This window comes from Limulus polyphemus, unplaced genomic scaffold (genome assembly GCF_000517525.1).
Source record: "Limulus polyphemus unplaced genomic scaffold, Limulus_polyphemus-2.1.2 Scaffold156, whole genome shotgun sequence".
NCBI classification, from domain to species: Eukaryota; Metazoa; Arthropoda; class Merostomata; order Xiphosura; family Limulidae; genus Limulus; species Limulus polyphemus.
The window spans coordinates 85834-106084 of NW_013665766.1; the positions used below are offsets into that span (position 1 = coordinate 85834).

The following is a 20251-nucleotide window of genomic DNA, read 5'->3' on the forward strand; positions in this document are numbered from 1 at the left end:
CTTTAGTGGGTTGATGATATAGACTATACTGCCTTATCTCTAGTCTATCAGACTCGAAAATTGGGGACGGCTAGCACAGGTAACCCTTGTGCAGCTTTGCACGAATATCCGAATACAAACAGTTACCCACCAGTATGCAATAATTTACTTAATCCATACATTGTAGGAGTCTTGTGTCTTATTTAATGCCGTCAAAGGTCTCAATTCAAACAGTTACTTGGTTGTTGTAAGGAAAAAACAACCTACCAAAGTTTCACAATTCTTGGTAATCTATAGAGTGAGTGAATAAGGTGTGTTAGATTGTCCTTGTGTCAGATTACTAGTAACAATAGGTTTATGATATCAAAAAAACACGTAGGTTCAATAATTCTTGATACAAGATGATAAAGACCCTATAACCTCTATAATATTTCTAAAATTAAGCATTTTGAATAAGAAAGGCTTGTAGGAAATAACACGAACTTTGTAAATCATTATTGTAATGAGGATTGATGTTGCTGGTTTCATTGTTGGAAGAATATAGTACCTAAAGGTTTTTTTCTTTTGTTTATTCTTAAATATTATCCTATGAATAAAACATGTATTAGGTGTACACATGATCTTAAAGCTTAGTGTAAAAACTGACACTAATGATTTATTTGTAGAAATGGATTTTGATTTTAAAAAGATGCAATAAACTCGCCACTATGATGTTATTCCAGAATCATGATGCTGTAAGCTCTGAAACGTCATCAATTAGTTTCCAAATAAGGAAGTGGAGAGAGAGCAATAACATTAAACTTCCAAGGGAAAAAGGAATAATTAAAACATACCATTTCATGGTATTAGATAATTTTATTAAGCTTTTGCATTAATGTCACGTGTGCTATATGGATTTTCCTGTTAGTGAATATTATATATTTTCCCATTCGCAGTAGATCATGGTTTTGTTTACAGTAAGAAGATGAGAAATATTATTGTTATTTTTTATCAAGTACAGGAAATTCTAAATAAATAAATATTCTATATATGTTTTCCCCATTTTCTTATGTTTTCCGGTCTAATGTTTTATTTTCGTTCTATAAACCCCCACATTTGTATTTCGTGGTACAGTAATTTAATGTTGGAGGTGATCACCTGTTTATATGATGTAAGATGCGACTTACCTATGCCACAGTCATCTGACTAGTTGTGCAAACTTAAAGTATTAAGTGTTCACTTTTTATGTTTATTGTTAATTTAGAATGTTGTACATGTTCCCCAGTGACTCGGCGATAAGTGAGAGTGCTCATACTGCTAAAATCCGGGTTTCAATACTCGTGGTGAGCACAACACAGAAAACCCATTGTGTAGTTTTGCGCTTAAGAATAAACAAACAAAGTGTTATGCAGAAAGTATTTCAACTGTTTATTTGTATTATTTTCATACTTTAGTTACTGAGCAGAAGCAACTAATTTTATTGTTTCATATTTTCAGAACTAGAAGAAGTAGAAGCTTGTAACTGGCTGAAAGCAGCAGGATTTCCTCAATATTTCCAGCTCTATAAAGGTACGCTATATCATACTAAGCAAAAAAGGTACTGAAATATTTTGAAATAGTCCTAATTATTATCTTACTGTAAGCATATGTTAGAAACTGGACATGTTTTGGATTGTGTATAATACGAACTGCTGAGTAAACAAGGAATATTCACTCGTTATTATGAAAAATAATTTTATTTTACTCAAAATACTTTAAAATATTTTTTTAAATTATAATAAATTATTAAAAAAAAACGTTTTATATTTACACAATAAAAACTTTATTGAAGCCGTACGGCTTCCACTTTAAAATATCTCTCTACAAGTACATGTTTCGACGTGATCTACTTTAAAATGTGTCTGGAAAAAGTGAATTAGGTATATGTGTGTTATTTACGAATGAGGCGACTAATCATAAAACTTAATTAACACTAGCGGCTAGAAATTAGGAGGGGGGGAAAGGGACGTAAAGGAATATTGCGTATAATGCAATTATTCATTGCCCCCATAATCTTCCATAAAGTTGTCACCTCCGGTGGTCTAGCGGTTAGTCTGGGGCTTATAACGTTAAAAATCGGGTTTCAATACCCGCAGTTGGCAGAAAAGAGATGACCAGTTGTGTAGCTTGTGCTTATCAACAAATGAACAAAAAACCCATCGTTGAATGTTTTATTTGCCTTTCCGCTGACTTCTGGATTGTGAATGTAGTTGTCAAGCTATTTACGAAATAAAAAGTCTGTAGACTGATGCAGTAGTCAATGAGTAACAGTAATGAGTCTTCATAGGTCAAACTCGGTATTGTTTGAAGCGTGAACATACATATATATATATAATACATGTGAGTGTGCATATTATCTATATATAGGTTTCAAATCTATAATACCAAAGACGATGTAGCTTTTTAAATCTTGGTACTTGGTACTAGTAAATAATAGTTTTACTGAAAAACATCCATTAACAAGATTTACTTCCGGAATCACGCTGACTGTTTGCACTACTTAGTTTTCTTTATAGGTTGAGTTGACGAACGAAGTTTCAAGCACACTCCTCGATCATTAAAAGTTGTAACATGCCAAAAGGGACAAATAGTTTTTATGTTCTGTTCAATACGAATACCCACAGACTCGCATGTCTTCGAACACAAGGTATTCGTATAGAACAGGACATAAGAACTAATTGTCCTTGTGTTCGAAGACATGCGAGTCTGTGGGTATTCGTATTGAACAGAACATAAGAACTAATTGTCCACAGACTCGCATGTCTTCGAACACAAGGACAATTAGTTCTTATGTCCTGTTCTATACGAATACCCACAGACTCGGATGTCTTCGAACACATGGACAGTTAGTTCTTATGTCCTGTTCTATACGAATACCCACAGACTCGGATGTCTTCGAACACATGGACAGTTAGTTCTTATGTCCTGTTTTATAGGAATACGCACAGACTCGGATGTCTTCGAACACATGGACAGTTAGTTCTTATGTCCTGTTCTATACGAATACGCACAGACTCGGATGTCTTCGAACTCTTTCTTCTTTAATTCAATCCACAAATAAACCACAAATTTATGGGTTGGAGCAAAGCACATATTTTAGTTCTCCACAGTACCACTTGTTCTTTAGTAACTTTTGACTCTCACTCGATAGAATACAACTTTGAATGTGAAATTGCGAATTGGTAAAAGAAAATGCTCCGATCCTGGTGAGGTGTAATTTACCCATGATTTTGTGTTTCAAACATTTCATGATGAATGCTTTTATCATATAAAAATTGTTTTGGAACTACCATTTCCTATATGTCGCTATAAATTCAAAATTTCACATTTCTACCTACTACAATGTTATCTGAACGCAGTGTTAGAAATTCATCACATAATTCTTGCTTCATTTTACTTAATATTCGTCTTTTTTTGTAGCATTGCAGTTTCATAATAACATCATTTAAGTTTTCAATACAATGTACGCTGTATAATAGAACCTAGTTTTCTTTAATATAGTGAATGCAGAGTTATATAACCATTTAACGTGTTAAAAAATCAACTTAACCTGAAAATCGCAGATGCATGATGTTTTGAGCTATATAACATTTACATATATTGTTTTTACATTATTTGTATTTTTCTACTCCATCTATTTTAAATAATGGAACCTTTTTGTTGTTTTTACCGATATAAACCACCTATTTTATCCTTTAACCTGTTCTTATATTCTCTAATCTTCGTTGTCCTAGAAAAGACTAATAATAAACTAATGCACTAAATTATGGCCTTATAGAAGCCCATAATTAGTGATAATATGTAATGGTTAGTTAAACCGAGAGATGTTCCGAAATATCAATTGATGTTTATTGTGCAGGTTGCAACATCTGGTTCTACGTAGGTTAATTAACTACCTTATGTAACTTGATTCTGACATATCAACTTATAATGCACTCAGATGCATACCGTGGAAAACCAAATTACCTCAAATAACGTTGTTGGAAGTTTACCAAAGTATATTTATATATTTTCAGTATATTTGAAAACAATTCGGTAAATTTATAACATGAGCCAAAAGCGATATTAACAAAAACGTATGAAATCACTTTTGGACTTTTTGCTATAAAATACAATAGGTATAAAGGTTGGCAAGCCCTGATGAAAACTGATCTATGCCCTTTGTACAGAACGCATTTGTGTATAGCTTGAAAAACATAAATCAATCGAAGTCAAGTAATTGGATCAATTTAAAATGGGCAAGCATTTTTTTCTTCTTCTTTGGCCATCAGTAGTTGTTGAAGAAACCCTCATCAAATATGTAAATGTTCGTTTAATAATGAATAAAACGAACGTGGATCAGGTAAAATGGTGATGGGTAAGATTATATTGAGCATATTATATTGAGCATGTGGTATTTAAGAAGAATTTCCAGTAATTGGATTATATGTTAAATGAGTTTTATTTTGGTTTGATTATACATGCTAAATCAAAATATATAAGACTATATATATATATATAGAACATGTATACCATAATTGTATTTCTGACAGCAATCTCTATTCAGATAAATAACGCTGTGTAAACACAAGCGTTAATGAGAGTGTAATACGTTATTGGAGTTGCTGCTGTGTTCCTGTACTGATTAAAAAGTATTTGATACTTTAAATCTGAACAACATCTTATGCAACAAATGGATTGAACGGCAAAATCAGAAACCCCGATAGTTCGGGCATATTCGTCACTAGTTTAGCACTGTTGACCAGACAGACGCCAACAGCCAGCAGCACCCTCTGTCTACCCAACTATTTGTAACGACATTGGGGAATTGAGTGTCACTTTTATAATACGCCCAAGCTGAACAGCCCGGCATGGCCAGGTGGCTAGGACGCTTGATTCGTAATCTCAGGTTCACGGGTTCGAATTCCCGTCCCACCAAACATGCTTGCCCTTTCAGCCGTGGGGGCGTTATTATGTGACTGTTAATCCCACTATTCGTTGGTAAAAGAGTAGCCCAAGAGTTGCGGTGGGTGGTGATAACTAGCTGCCTTCCTTCTTGTCTTTCACTGCTAAATTAAGGACGGATAGCGCAGATAGCCCTCGTGTAGTCTTGCGCGAACTTCCAAACAAACCAAACCCAAGCTGAAAGTGCAGAGCATTTTCAGAAGCATGTTACAGACTTGAACCTTGGATCTTTCGATCCGAAGCAATGCATGTTAACCACTAGGCCTCTTTTTGAAGTCACATTGTAATATTTTTTTATTGCTTGTAAGTAACCACTTGAGATAGTATAGTTATTTATAGATATTAGCTCAATAGTTAGTTAATGCATGTATTTTCAGGTAATAAATAACGATAAATTTAAATTGCTTATTTGTAAAAAAAAAAAAAATAACAAAAATGTGCCGTTACACAGTTTTATTTTCCATCGTTTTAAATTTACGTCATTTGTACGTTATTTTCAGCAGTTGTCTCGGTAAGATCCCCTTTAACTATCTCCTGATACAAGTGTGTTTAGAGGAATAGTCGAACAGTTATGTTTTGGCTTAGTGTGGTTAGTGGTTATTATGCCGAGCTAGGGAACGAAAGGTTTGGGGTTCGGATCGTGTTTCTAACAAACATACTTTACATTTTCTGCTGTGGGTGGTGCGTTATTCGGTTTAAAGAGATAGACGACATCCTTGTTGCGCTGGGTACTACTTATTAGCTGTAGTTCAAAATTTACACTTTAGGGATTTCATACCTAGCCGTTTCCTCCACGTGTCTCATAAATTGTCGTTTAAAATGAAAATTCTAATTTCAATAATTCTATTTGCATCACAAGTTGTACAAAAATTGATGTGCTGAGAAATGAAGCCATTTTTTTCTATCTCAGAAGTTTCTAGAAGATATTTTCTATATATATATATATATATATATATACCTGAACAATCCTACAATTTTAATTCACTGTTGCAAACCTCTATTTTGGCTGCCAAAATATGGATTTGCAACTTCACAGGGATTTCTGTAAGCAGTAATTTTTATTAGTTCCATTACTTATTATAGATTTACACACTAGCTGATATGATGATTTGTTAATCAACACCTTGTTTCTTTACTTTTTATAGCTATGACCTCCGATCCCTATTACACTTTTTTTACATATTATATAATGCATAGCAATGGGCAAATATATGCATAGACTAAGACACAATCCCAACTAAGCACGTATAAAATTTTACCAGTGGGAAAGCAGCCTTTTTATATAAAACATATACGTCTAAACCATAGCTTTAAATAAACCTGCCCCCCCCCCAGTGGCACAGCGGCATGTTTGCGGACTTACAACGCTAGAAACCGGGTTTCGATACCCGTGGTGGGCAGAACAGAGATTGCCCATTGTGTAGCTTTGTGCTTAACTTCAAACAAACAATAAATATACCTTCGTGTCTTTTAAAGTAGTCCCCCGGTGGGAAAGCAGTAAGTCTTCGGATTTACTATGCTAAAATCATGGGTTCGATTTCCCCTTGGTGGACACAGCAGATAGCCTATAGTATGGCTTTGCTATAAGAAAACATACACACATTTTTAAAGTAATTATTCTACGAATGTGTTTAATAAAATTTAATATTATGTGTGTATTGAATTTTTACTCCTTCACTTCATACATAATATAAAGGTTGGCTCCCTAAAGACACTGATTGTATAGTGTACAAAGCACTGAGTATCTAGATATTACAATTATCTAATGTTCATCTATCATTGGTAATTCATGTATCACCATGTCCTAAAGCTTTTTAAAGGAATACCAGGTATTTGTAAGAAAGATAATTTTTCAAGGGGTAATGATGACATAGTTTAAACAAGAATTATGATATTTTTTAGCTTATGTAAAATATAGAAGAAACAAATACACTTTTCAATACCCCTACAACTTTTGCAGTACCTTATTTAGTATTATACAAAAGGTTTGGGTGCAATATATCAAGCCGTCTTTGTTGTAGGCTGGCAAAAGAAAGAATAACAATAATATGAACAATTGAGCAGTTTTTGGTGGATTTTAGATTATTTTTTCACAATTGTTGAAACGTCATTAGTATTGTACAGGAAGATTTTGAGTGCTGTTGTAGGAACGAGTTTGCTCTCTAAGGTGGTTTTCGCCGTGCGTTCTATTAGTGTTTCGTCAAAACCTGGTCTGTTCATTTTATGAACCACTATGATGAACATGATGCTGTGTTCAACTTCTACATTATTTATGCTGTGTTAAATGACTTAAGAATTCAGTTACCATATTTCAAATCCTGTGTTTGAAATGACATAAATATTCAATTACTACACTTCAAATACTGAGTGAAAAGGACATAAATGTTCAACTACCACTATATTTATGCTGTGTTAAATGATATAAATATACAGCTACAAATTATTTAATCTGTGTGAAAAGAACATAAATATTCAACTACCACTATATTTATGCTGTGTTAAATGATATAAATATACAGCTACCAAATTATTTAATCTGTGTGAAAAGAACATAAATATTCAACTACCACTATATTTATGCTGTGTTAAATTATATAAATATACAGCTACCAAATTATTTAATCTGTGTGAAATGACAAAAATATACAGCTACCACTATATTTATGCTGTGTTAAATTATATAAATATACAGCTACCAAATTATTTAATCTGTGTGAAATGACAAAAATATACAGCTACCAAATTATTTAATCTGTGTGAAATGACAAAAATACAGCTACCAAATTATTTAATCTGTGTGAAATGACATAAATATACAGTTACCAAATTATTTAATCAGCGTGAAATTATATAAATATACAGCTACCAAATTATTTAATCTGTGTGAAATGACATGAATATACAGCTACCAAATTATTTAATCTGTGTGAAATGACATAAATATACAGCTACCAAATTATTTAATCTGTGTGAAAGGACTTAAATACTCAGATACCACATTATTTATATGGTGTGACATTACAGAAACGTCCTACTAGCTGAATCACGTTCGTGATAACTTGTAAAAGAAAAGCATCTAACATAACTTGTATATATATATTACTAAATAATACTTAATTAATATTTCCTGTATTTCAGCTATTTTGGTCTTAATTGTGAGAGATGATTGTAGTAAATTTCCGTAATATCTGAATGTCGATTTTCCTCAGTTTTGAGTCATTCTGAAAGTTGCTTTCTAAATACTTTCGCAATCTAATAACTACGTTTAGATAATGATGTATGTAATGCCACGTGCTGCTGTTTCTGTTGACGGTCCTCTTGTTACTGCTGGCGCGCTCCTAGAGTGCTTCTGTTAAACTTCACCATAGGATATCTTTTGTTTATTCCTCCACTCGTAACAATGTCTCTGAGCTACGTGACGGCAGCACATTGTTGATGCTATTCTAAGACGACTCATGTTATTGGTTGCTTAGGCAACCTGCGGAGATGAAAGTGCGGAGGTAGATTTCATGTAAAGACGTGCCGCTATCGACATATAAAAGATGAAAGCGGGGTCCATGGTTCATAGTATAATCGATGTCTTCTGTAAATAAAACGTAACAACTTAGAGCATGATTAGCTTTTGATAAACCATAATGGAATTTGTGTTTACTTTGGGTAAGTCTGGTTTTTAAGTGATTATTTATTTCAGTACGGTTCATGAAAGAAACAAGCATTGTTCAAACTCAATAAAGAAAAAAAAATGGACAAGGGAAGAAGCACTATATTGTTAGTTTTTAGCGCAATAGTAACTAGTTTACTTAGTGTTCATTGTTTTAAATATAAGCATTTTTTTTCTATTAATTTGTTATCTTAATCATATGGGCGTTAGCTATTGCAATTCGAATTCTTAGATTTTCTATTTGTGAGAGGCAATATATCAAATATTGTAAATACCCAGTAGTTAGCTTTAAATATTCCATTAACTATTTTATGTTATGTTGAGCGCCAAGAACTGTTGATGATAAAGTTATAAGCCCTGATGTATTGATGGCGTTACAAGGTCTTTTTCTGTTATTAGCTAAGCCTCGAGTTATATTCGAGATGGATTACAATATGTTAATACGTATATTACAAGTTATGGCAATGTCGGGCAAGGAGTTAGTTTTCAGTGGTTTTTTTTTAGGTCCACAGCGAAATATTCATTTAAGCATGAACATTATTGCAAGAGTTTTAACTGAAGTTATCAGCGAAATTACTCGCAACGATTAGCCATTGGAATAAAATAGTATAGAATTGATACTTAATTCTTCAATAAACAGTCAATAAGTCTGTTACACTGCCACCAGGGGCGTATCAACTGATGCTGTAGACTCCGCGGTGCGGGGGACGTGGTACGCTAAATAGGGGCCTATAGCGTTACAATAAATCAGATATGAAGGGGGCCCGATGTGAAAATTCGCAGGGAAGGCACACATTCTTCGCTATTCCTATGACTGCCACTATCTCTAAAATAGATGTTAATGAAACAAGTAACCCCCTTTTAAATATTTTCAAGGTTTTAAGCCTTGGAATATGTTTTTTTTATGAGATTCGTACACTTATATTGACATAGAAATCAATTAGTAATGAAGTCCTACGGCCGTAAGACAAAATACTGTTTGTAAATGTGAACACGTTATTGGCTTGTGCTTAAAAGACGAATTCTATCAATTAAACACCTGAATGTTTTCAGTTGTTTATATTGAGCCGTTTTCTTTTACGTTTATGTTAATTTAAGCCAGCTTATCAACTTGAAAAAAAAAAAAACACAAATTTTTATTATATATATATTGTGACATAATTACCATTTTTATTTGTATATAAAATGCAACCTGTTTATAAATAAAGTAACATAAGTTTCTTGAAATAGATGGTCTGTTTCCCATTGATATTAGTAGCGTTCAAGAAGATCACAAATTTCTTGATCCTGACTCAATTCAAGCATTGTTCAGGTAAGGCAAATTATTGTTACACGATTTAGTTTATAACAATTAAGTGTAAATACAATCAAGTTTAATGGACTAAAATATCGCCTTTCTTTGACTGAAGTTTTATGCAAGGAATGTTAAACATTACCTAACTAAAAATACTTAGTTTACTGAAACATTTTCTGCACCCTGTAACGTGTGTATGTTACATTTAATCCACATACCTTACCTGTCATCTGGTTTGAAGGTGTTTTTTTATAGGTCGAAATATATATCGGCACATATACCAAAGTCAAACACTTGTGGGCCGTGAATGTCCCAGTGGTAAGTATGCGGGGCTGTGGATCCTAGATTCAGTGCAAAAAGATATATATATATATGTCTATGTATATAAATCGCACTCTACACTTTGTTGCTGTGGGTGCGTTACAGGAGTGACAGTTAAGTCCCAAGAATTAGCGCTGGGTGGTGTTGACTAATTAACTTCCGTCTTGTCTATAACTTCAAAATTATTGATGGCTAACGCAGATAGCGCTTTCTAGTAGTAGTGTGAAATACACAATACCGTGTGTGCTAGTTACTTAACTGACAGCGACAGTGACGAAACTAGTTTCCTAGTCTGTGCGTCGATGTTTTGTTCCAAAACTATGTTTTTTTGTCGTTAGTTTACTCTCGAGTAGTTTTCGCGAAATTCAACAAATTACAACAAACACTTGCATTACAGCTTTAACTAAAGGGGCACTCAGTAGAGCGCATACCACAACGGTCACGGACCATTTTTGACAGGACAATGAGGAATAATATTCCACATGTCTGCCAAGTTTCATTAAAATCCGATCATTTTTGACTGAGTTATAGAGCAAAAATTAGTCCCCGTGTTAACAGATAGGGATTTTTTTTATTTTTGTGACCTTGACCTTTGACCTTGACCATACAAAAATTAATTACTTCTAAGTTGGGGGTTCATAGACGAAATATATACCAACTTTCGTCCAAATCCATTTAGCCGTTTTCGAGAAGTCCTGGTGTCAACAACACACACAACAGGGCTCAAAACATAACCTCCGTCATCTCTGGTGGCGGAGGTAATAATTATCTCTCGTCCATTCAGTAAATATGATACCAATATCTGTTATAACTAAACCAAGCTACTTGTTATTGTTGTTCCTATTATTCAGCTTATAAATTTTGTTTTGTGATGCTCTCATAAAACTGCCTTTTTAAAAAAAATCAGGTTCTGCATATCAAAAATGGAACGAAATTGATTCGAAATAAAACATGTACCCTGCACGTGTATTTATAATAAAATTTTGCAAAAAATGATTTTGAGATATAAAATATGTTTTGTAGGGCATATTTTGGTAATGCTTATATCATAAAAGAACCTGTAACAATTCCCAAACTCTGTGAATTGAGAGCTTTGACTAATTTTCATTTTTATTTGTTGAGTGGTTAATAACATCCATAAAGTTTAGCCAGCGTACGTAAGAACTAAATGACAGATACAAAAGACATTATATTTAAATAAGTTGAGTCTTGTCGTATGTGATTTTGTGATAGAACAATGTTTGAGATATTGGTAAAGACAACGAGCTTGAAACTTTGATATCTTTGTTATGCCAGAGGAACTTGAAACTATATCACTGATATAGGACCAAAATTACTACAATAGTTTGAAAACTCGTGACTTTTTTGGACAATGAGTTTGTGTGACAGTAGTTAACAAGCACACTATACTAGCCTTATGTAGTGTTGTTCAAGAGGCATAAAGCCAAGGTCAGCACGTGAGCCATTTAGTGTTTTTCTGTAGATTACCAAAATGAAAACATTTGCAAACAAAGAATTTTGGTTTTATAACAGGTCAACCAGAAGAACCTGCTTAATAATAATAATAATTGGTGATATAATTCTAGTTTGACAGAGATAACATTATTTTGACGTTTGGCAAAATGCGTGAAAAATTGAAATGTTCATGAACCTTTTTTTTTCTCCTTTAGACGACTTAATACGCTCAACAAGTGTGCAAAAACAAAGGTCGAAAACTTGCCACGAAAATCCGTAAGTTTTGGCGTGATAAATAACTATAGTTTTCGTACCATATATCTATAAACTCTCAAAATGTAAAAAAGAAAACAAATTAAGTGAGCATAACCTTTAATTTTTGGACGATATTGTATTTTTATACTCTAAGGACATCTTTGAATAATTTGGAAATTTTTGAATTTCATGAGGTAAATAACTCATTTTGAGTTATTTCGTGTTTCTAAGACATAGAAGCTCTTGCAATGAATTGCTAGGTAATTATAGAAACGTAATAATATAACTCACGTTCTATGGTAGTTTATTTTTTATACTATGATAAATGATGATTCAATGCATTCTAATCGCTATATGTTTGTTATCTTGTATATTGATTATTAGGGCATTATTTACTTCTTGTCAAGTATTGTTTTTGAAATTGGCATCACTAACTTGTAAGTTACGTTTTTAGGTCTTATTTATATAGTTAGCTTATTTTTGATCGGAATATATTAATACTTATCGTTTTCAACTTTTTTTTGGTATTTAAGTTATAACAAAACTTGAATGCTATATTTAATCTTTGAACGGGTGTTGTATATCGATAGTAAAACATACATTATAGAAAGGTTTACAGATACTGCTATATCTTATATTTTATAGACAGCAAGAGTTTCGAAAATCACAATATAATTTACTTCATTTTACTGACGCCTTGTTCAGATAATCTGAAACTGATCTAAAAATCTAAACCAAAATATTGTTTTACTGCAATAACAATTCTGATCAGGATTTATTTTATCGTAATATTTGTAACCGTGATCATGTGCTGAATTCTGCCACTCTGGCAGAAACGTAACATATTATATTTCTATGTAATTAAAGTTTTCTCCCATAATTATATTACTTAGTTTTACAGTAATTTAAGACCTTTTTTTAGATTCAGTCTCCGGAGGAAAGTGATGAAGAACAGTATGCACTTAGTGAAAACTGGCAATTTCAACGTATTAATCATAGATGGTCTCGAATTTCTTCATCTTTTGAAGTTGATACTACCAATCAACATCTGAAAACTTCATCTCCAACAGGGGATTATCTCCCTGACAACCAGTTTACAAGCAGTCATGATAGTGTATTTGTCGATGATCATCAGGGTAGTTTATGCAGTCTATCAAAAGTATCTTTTGACGACTCTGTAGAGCAGTTGAGTAGCAGTCATTTATCTGTCCCAAAGGATGAGGACAATATTACTTCTGGGCCTGGAGAATCAACTAGTTTTGGTTCTGAAAAGTCATCAGATTTTTCAGAAAATGGCATTGAAAGTTTTCGTCGTAGTGGGAGTGAAAGGTTTAAAGACAGTGCAAAGGCTTTATTGCGAAGGATTGAAAGCCTTAAAGGAAAGCACAAGAAGAATAGTCACGAGTCTGTAGTTATTATGAAACAAAATATCTATAGCGAGACAGCTAGTGATTCATCACCAGGTAGTGAAGGAGATAGAAGTTCAGCTAGTAGTTTGACATCTTCTCCACAATTATCGTATCACAAACTTTCTGTTGAAAGAAATGATTCCGATGATAGTCAACACAACACATGTTATTCTAAACACAAGAAAAAATGCCACATTGCTCGGGAGACGGATTTTCGTGCTTTTAGTGATTCTGAGTCCTCATCACCCAAGTTAGCTCGTTCCTGGAAATATGCGGACAGTAATATTTCAAAAGATGGTGAAAATGAACATTCCACTGAGTCTAATAGTAAATCTAAAAGCACATTCCGTGTAGCAGATGTCAACAGGAAAAAGGGGAGAAGCAAACACAATAATGAGAATAGAAATACTAGCAAAAGCTACTATGAAGTCGAATATGAAGCTCATCTGAACAAAAATAGTTCAGCCAAACCAGTGAAGTGGTTCTCAACTGATAGTTCCCAGGATAAAAGAGACAAAGAACAAACTACACCAGTCAATACCATGCCTACTCCAACCATTGTTTTCAGTCGAACCTCTTCAGTTGAACAAGCAACTAACAAGTTGAACAGAATATACACAGGTATAGTTTTACTGTGGTACTACCGTTTATAGCTAAATTTATATAAAAAAAACTCCAATTCCTTTCATTTCGCTGTTGATTTGCTAGAGAGTAGATAAGGAAAACTGGAAACTTAACAATCACACAAGGAGCAGTTTCTAGTTTAAGTTCAATTCAACCTTATTTGTTAGTTCAAGTGAAAGTACATTCAGTCCTCTCGCCCATTCATCCTTTCCTTTTGGGGAAATATACCATAACATGAGAAGTGTAAAATCTATAGCTATTTGCCTCTAAATTGGAAAAATAAATTTATTCTACGCAATTCTTAAGAAAATTTACCTTTAGCATTATAAAATATTTTCTCTCTGATTGTCTTGTGGAGTTTTCGTTATAATTAAACTGAAATCTACTCATAAGGTTGCAGATATTATGATGTATAGGTAGTTTTAAAATTAAAAAATGTAGTTATGAAAATGGATCGAAATTATGTAATTTTATACGTCTGATTTATGGAAAAATGTTGAGTCTAATCTGGTTTAAGTTTAAAATAAAATAAATGACGTATATTAATATAAGTAAAATAAAAACATTACATAGAAAACAATGTGTTTACATAGTGGCAGCATATACAAGTGTATATGGGAAATGCATAAAGTTGTTTGCGCAAATTGTTTTGGATATTGTATTATGTTACCTTATTACAATATATGAACATGATTGACAATTCTTTGTTTTTAATAAATTGAAGTAAGCTATTCATAATAGAAAACATCGATAATTAATAGTTTTCAAATTAATCTGTAAAGAGAATTTGCTAACAACGATATATCAAAGTTTAGTTATGGCAGACGTGTGCATAAGTTAAAGAGTAAACATAAAGTCAACGTTTTTAAAAAAAATTATTATGCATTAGAAACGTTGTTTTTGTTTTCCTTTAAGAACAGCATGTTTCGCAGATATCTACAAAAAAAACAACAACAACAAACCTTTCTGTCATGTAGGTCAAACAAATGATGAGCATGAGTCCCAGGAACCTAATTGTGTGTTTCACGCATCTTTTCTATCTGATGATATCAGTTTACATGAGGAAGTTGAAAAACCAACAAGAGAAAGAAGAGACTCTGGTGTTGGTTCTTCTTTGACTAGAAGCTCCCTGTTTGTTCGGTAGGCTAATTTATTTCGTTTATAGAAATGTTTTATTTTAAGACAGAAGAGAAAAATCTGTTTATTGTTGTTTTGTACACTTTTCTCTGTTTTATACTTCATTGAACTTTGAGGCATTATCTGTACAGCATCTATATATAAAAAAGCTACTCACTGTTCGTAACGCCCCCTTTGTAGGTAACGCTCGTCTCTCTGTCGGTAATTTTCAAATTGGCTCAGTGGTTTGTCTCAGGGGGAAAGCCTCGCATTCAAATTCCAGTCGAGATTTTGTGTTAAATTTTTATATCTATTTTTTAAAATATTTATTATAATATTATCCTTTGAATATTCGGAAAAATATGAGTACCAGTATAGACTAAATCGGGGATCGTATCATATTACATTTAAACATCAGTGTCTGTTCGGGTCAAACACAACTTAAATATCTTCTCAGCCCAATAGATGGCGCTACAATATATTTTCAATGATATCACAGGTAAGTAATTTTTATAAATTTAGTCAAAATTTTGACAAGCATTTTTTATGAAAAGTTATACCTTTGTGCATTTGTACAATTAATAAATCGCAAGGTCAGGCATTTGACCATGCGGGAATATTTCTTCGATCGATGGTTCAATATACAAGGTTTTATCAAAAATATACACAACTCAAAATTCTAATCAAGGACCACTTACAGGAGATGACCAAATATACACAAAATATGTAAAATGATATACATTCTTTATACATATACTATTAGTATAATACAATTGACTTTTATAAAAAAAATTCATAAAACATTTATTTAGATTTAATTTTGAGAAGAAATATTTATCAGAATTTACCGTTATATGACGGGCATTCAGCTAGTTTTATCATAAATGGTCAGTATTTATTTCTATATTGTAATGAACTTTTATTGTTCCTGAAACATGTAGATTTATTTATAACAATTTCAGTGTTTTCATCGAAATAGTTTTATAAATAGATTTTAATGTAATTTTAGTCAACTGCGGTTTAAGGTTTACTTTTCCCCCATTTCAATTTATTGAAGGTTACCTACATTCCATGAAACCAGTTTTATGCATCCTGAAAAGAAAAAAAAAGAAAATTACTCTCTCTAAAGACTGAAGTTGTCATTGTATCACACACATAAATATAAATATTTAGGCTACCATCTTATTTTGTAAAAGCCAAAAACAATGATATTTGACTCTAGTACTTTTTCAGAAGTTGATATTTGGCCATTAAAGTTAAAGCTATTTCAAAACCCTCGCAAATTTAAATTGGTTGGTGCTAATCTTTGATCTTAAACGACTTAAAACCATCGTTCTCTCATAAAAATTCTACACATTAAGTGTTTGGTTTACTTTAATTTTAAGTGTATGCTTATTACTACGTTTGTATACAATAGATAGTGAAAGATTTAACTATTAACATTTTTATAATATAAAACTTGGTTTTCAAAAATATAGGTGCTTTTAATCTATTTCTATACTACGCTTATGGTGTTTCGAGTAAGGTAATACATTAAATATAACGTTTTGATGATCTAACGTTTTCACACATAACGATGATTATAGGAGTAACAATTTATTTTTGTTATATATATCAATAAAAGCAGCCCAGAGTCTCAAATTCGGTGGCATTGGTTCCTGTCCGTTCGACGCCAGAGTTCAGTTAATATTCGAACCGTGACGTCACATGGCCTTCACATTAGCAGTTTGTCAGCGTGTCAGCTAATGAAGTTGAGAAAGCTATCTCTTCTGAAGTTAACGTCACTTATGGAAAAGTATAACCCAACTAGCCGAACTGGCTGGAACTGGGGAGTTCCGAATTTCATACGCAAAATACGAACCCCTGATTATAAAGGTATATTTTATTAGTTACATACAAAAATGACTACTTTAAGGCTAAAATATTATTTAAAAAAATGGACTGATTTTCTCTTGCAACATATTATCTCAGAAGGCAAGGAAACTTATTGTGGACTAGTAAGTTGATCGTGCAGAAGAGGAGGTACATGTATTTTTAAACAGACTCTAAAAATATTTACAGAACTTGACCCCATACTTTGTTTTGTTAGCTTATACCAGTATAATGGCAAATAGCCACAAATACGAGAATTGATAAACAGATATTTAAAGCTTGCTAAATTATCTCGATAAACGGAAAATACACCATGTTCTTACTATTTGGTGTGTTCCTCGGTGGGACAGTGGTAAGTCTACTGATTTATAAAGCTAAAATCAGGAGTTCGATTCCCGTCCGTGGATACAGCAGATAGTCCAATGTTTCTTTGCTATAAGAGAAACACACGCATACATATTACGTGATGCCATAGAAAAAGGTATATTAGTAAGCATTGAGGATGTTTGCAAATAAGGTATCTCATGGCACCATTCTAATGAAAACTTGTCATTTTGCATAACGTAAGTATTACCGCATTGTTAGAATGTAACTAAAAATATCAATAAAAGTATTTTTTTGTCATATTTCCGTAGTTTACTGAAATCAATTGCAGAAGCAAATATAGATTTTGGGTTTGTTTTTAAAAGAAATATTTATATATTGTATTATCGTATTCCTTAAGTTTTGGTCAACTTCACCACCGATCCTGCAAATATTAACTGCTAGTAGCTTAAATTTATTACTACTTTTAGTCTACTACTAATAGCACGGACGGGGTCCTTGTGTTCCATACTGGCTAAGCATCTGTCCCTAATAGCAGCAAATATTAACTGCTAGTAGCTAAAATTTATTACTACTTTTAGTCTACTACTAATAGCACAGCAGTTAATATTTGCTGCTATTAGGGACAGATGCTTAGCCGTATGGAACACAAGGACCCCGTCCAATAGCTGAAATTTATTACTACTTTTAGTCTACTACTAACAGCACGGACGGGGTCCTTGTGTTCCATACGGGCTAAGCATCTGTCCCTAAAAGCAGATAGAGCGGTAGGTGATGAGGCTTGATGATTTTAACACTATGATTTTTTTATATAATAAAAAGAACAAACACAGGCTAGGCAGTGTACTATTTACTCCCTTATCACCACGGCGAATCTGCGACAAGTCGTACCCCAGCCTTAGTAAGTGTCTTGTATCAGGCAACAATATACGAACAAACAGAAAGGCAACAGTACACAACATAATCAAGAAGGTCCGGAAATATGGCCAACAAGATATGGGTTCACTAAGATAAGGCTTCCAGTAATACTTCCAATTCAGCTGTCGCGTACGTTAAGCAGCTAGAAATTGGTATTCATGTTATTCCATACGAAGACATACCAGTAAGGTCGTTGGCGCAGCGTCTATGGACTGCGCCGACGTGGTAAGGTCCCCAAATGGTTGTAAATACAACGTACTCAACCGTTGTAGTATCTGTCTGTTAAGCGATTGATAGTTTTCGAACTTTCCTGTAATCTAATTGTAAATATAAATAAAAATGGCAACTTGTTATGAAAATAGAAGAAACATATAAAAAAACCATTGTTACTTTTTGGCCGGTGCTTTTTATGTAATCTTGGTACATTTGACATGGCGTTAGTAAAGCGTAGAAAGTTTACATGATACTACACAATACACAGCGTTATTTTCATACTAGATGGGGTGCGAGCAAGTCACACAGAATAACGTCAGGAACTCTCATGAACTCTTGTGATATTCCTCACGCTTTTTCGATGCGCAACCTTTGTTAGATGATGCTACGATTAATAAACAGACCGTACGGCTGTTGTTACTGCTATCAAGATTTGTTTGTTTTGGAATTTCGCGCAAATCCACACGAGGGCTATCTGCGCTAGCCGTCCCTAATTTAGCAGTGTAAGACTAGAAGGAAGGCTACTATTCTTCACCACCCACCGCCAACTCTTGGGCTACTCTTTTACCAACGAATAGTGGGATTGACCATCATATTATAACGCACCCACGGCTGAAAGGGCGAGCATGTTTGGTGTGACGGGGATTCGAACCCGCGACCCTCAGATTGCGAGTCGAATGCCCTAACCACCTGGCCATGCCAAGCCTTGCTATTAAGAGACTAACATTATTACTAAAATTTCTAATAGCAGAAGGCAATAACAACCGAAACGGATGGCTTTACTACTCTCCTCTTACTGTACATTAAACATTGCAAGTTTATATTTCTTATGATTATGCATAAGATATTGGCAGAAACGTTCATAATAATAATAATAAGTGGATAATGATCTATGAAGGCTTGTTGAGTGTATCCAAAAACTTATATTCATCTTGCACATTGTTGTGTTTCAGATAAGGTTGTGTTTGGGGTGCCATTATTTATGATTCTTCAAAGGACAGGCCAACCTCTACCCCCTTCTATTCAGGTGGCTATTCGTTACCTCAGGAAGACAGCTGTAAATGCCATTGGTCTTTTTCGAAAATCTGGAGTACGATCTCGAATTCAGAAGTTGAGAAATTTGAATGACTCTAATCCAGGAAACATGAGCTACGAAAACCAACAAGCTTACGATGTTGCGGACATGTTGAAACAATACTTCCGAGAACTTCCAGATGCTTTATTGACTAATAAACTCTCAGAAACGTTCATCAGTATTTTCCAGTGTTAGTATTATTGATTATGAGTTCATGTTTTCATGTTTATTATATATATTTTAAAGAAAGTTTTATTCACGCCATAATCAGTAACTATTTAATATTATCGCCTTATAGTCTTATATAAATACTTTTTTCATTATATCAAAATTTTAAAGAACCGTTTATTTTCACTTTTGTTTGGAACAACCTAAATTACTTTCAGTGCACTTTGGCTTTGTCATCTTACATTCATATAACAAGGTTTACCCTTCTTCAGTTTTTGAACACAAAATGGTTTCTTCACAGACATACCAATAGAGAATCATAAAGAAGCAATTCAAGCAGCCATTCTTCTAATGCCTGATGAAAATCGCGAGGTGTTGCAGTCGTTGCTTGCATTCCTTCAAGAAATTTCACAGTGTTCTGATGAAAACCAGGTACATTTTTTTTTCAATGTTAGACGGAATATATTTTGTTCATGTAAAATCTGTAAATTTTTCTTTGAAATATAGTTGTGATAAATCATATAAACACAAAATAATGAGTTTAGTTAGCTTTACGTTTCTTTTAAGAATGATTTTAATTGATCAGTAATAGAAATTAGCATTTT

General features: G+C 33.2%; 1 protein-coding gene across 1 annotated transcript in view; it reads left to right on the plus strand.

Moving 5' to 3' along the window:
• LOC106476469 overlaps positions 1 to 20251 on the plus strand; it is a gene marked incomplete at its 5' end in the record, with an annotated part of 110896 nt that overhangs the window by 81033 nt on the left and 9612 nt on the right. Inside the window, 8 exons of the mRNA XM_013937130.2 lie at positions 1456 to 1527; positions 9833 to 9914; positions 11888 to 11948; positions 12850 to 13957; positions 14938 to 15100; positions 16704 to 16951; positions 19357 to 19668; positions 19948 to 20078. Of these exons, the coding sequence (XP_013792584.2) occupies positions 1456 to 1527; positions 9833 to 9914; positions 11888 to 11948; positions 12850 to 13957; positions 14938 to 15100; positions 16704 to 16951; positions 19357 to 19668; positions 19948 to 20078 (2177 nt within the window). The remainder of the gene's footprint in view (positions 1 to 1455; positions 1528 to 9832; positions 9915 to 11887; positions 11949 to 12849; positions 13958 to 14937; positions 15101 to 16703; positions 16952 to 19356; positions 19669 to 19947; positions 20079 to 20251) is intronic.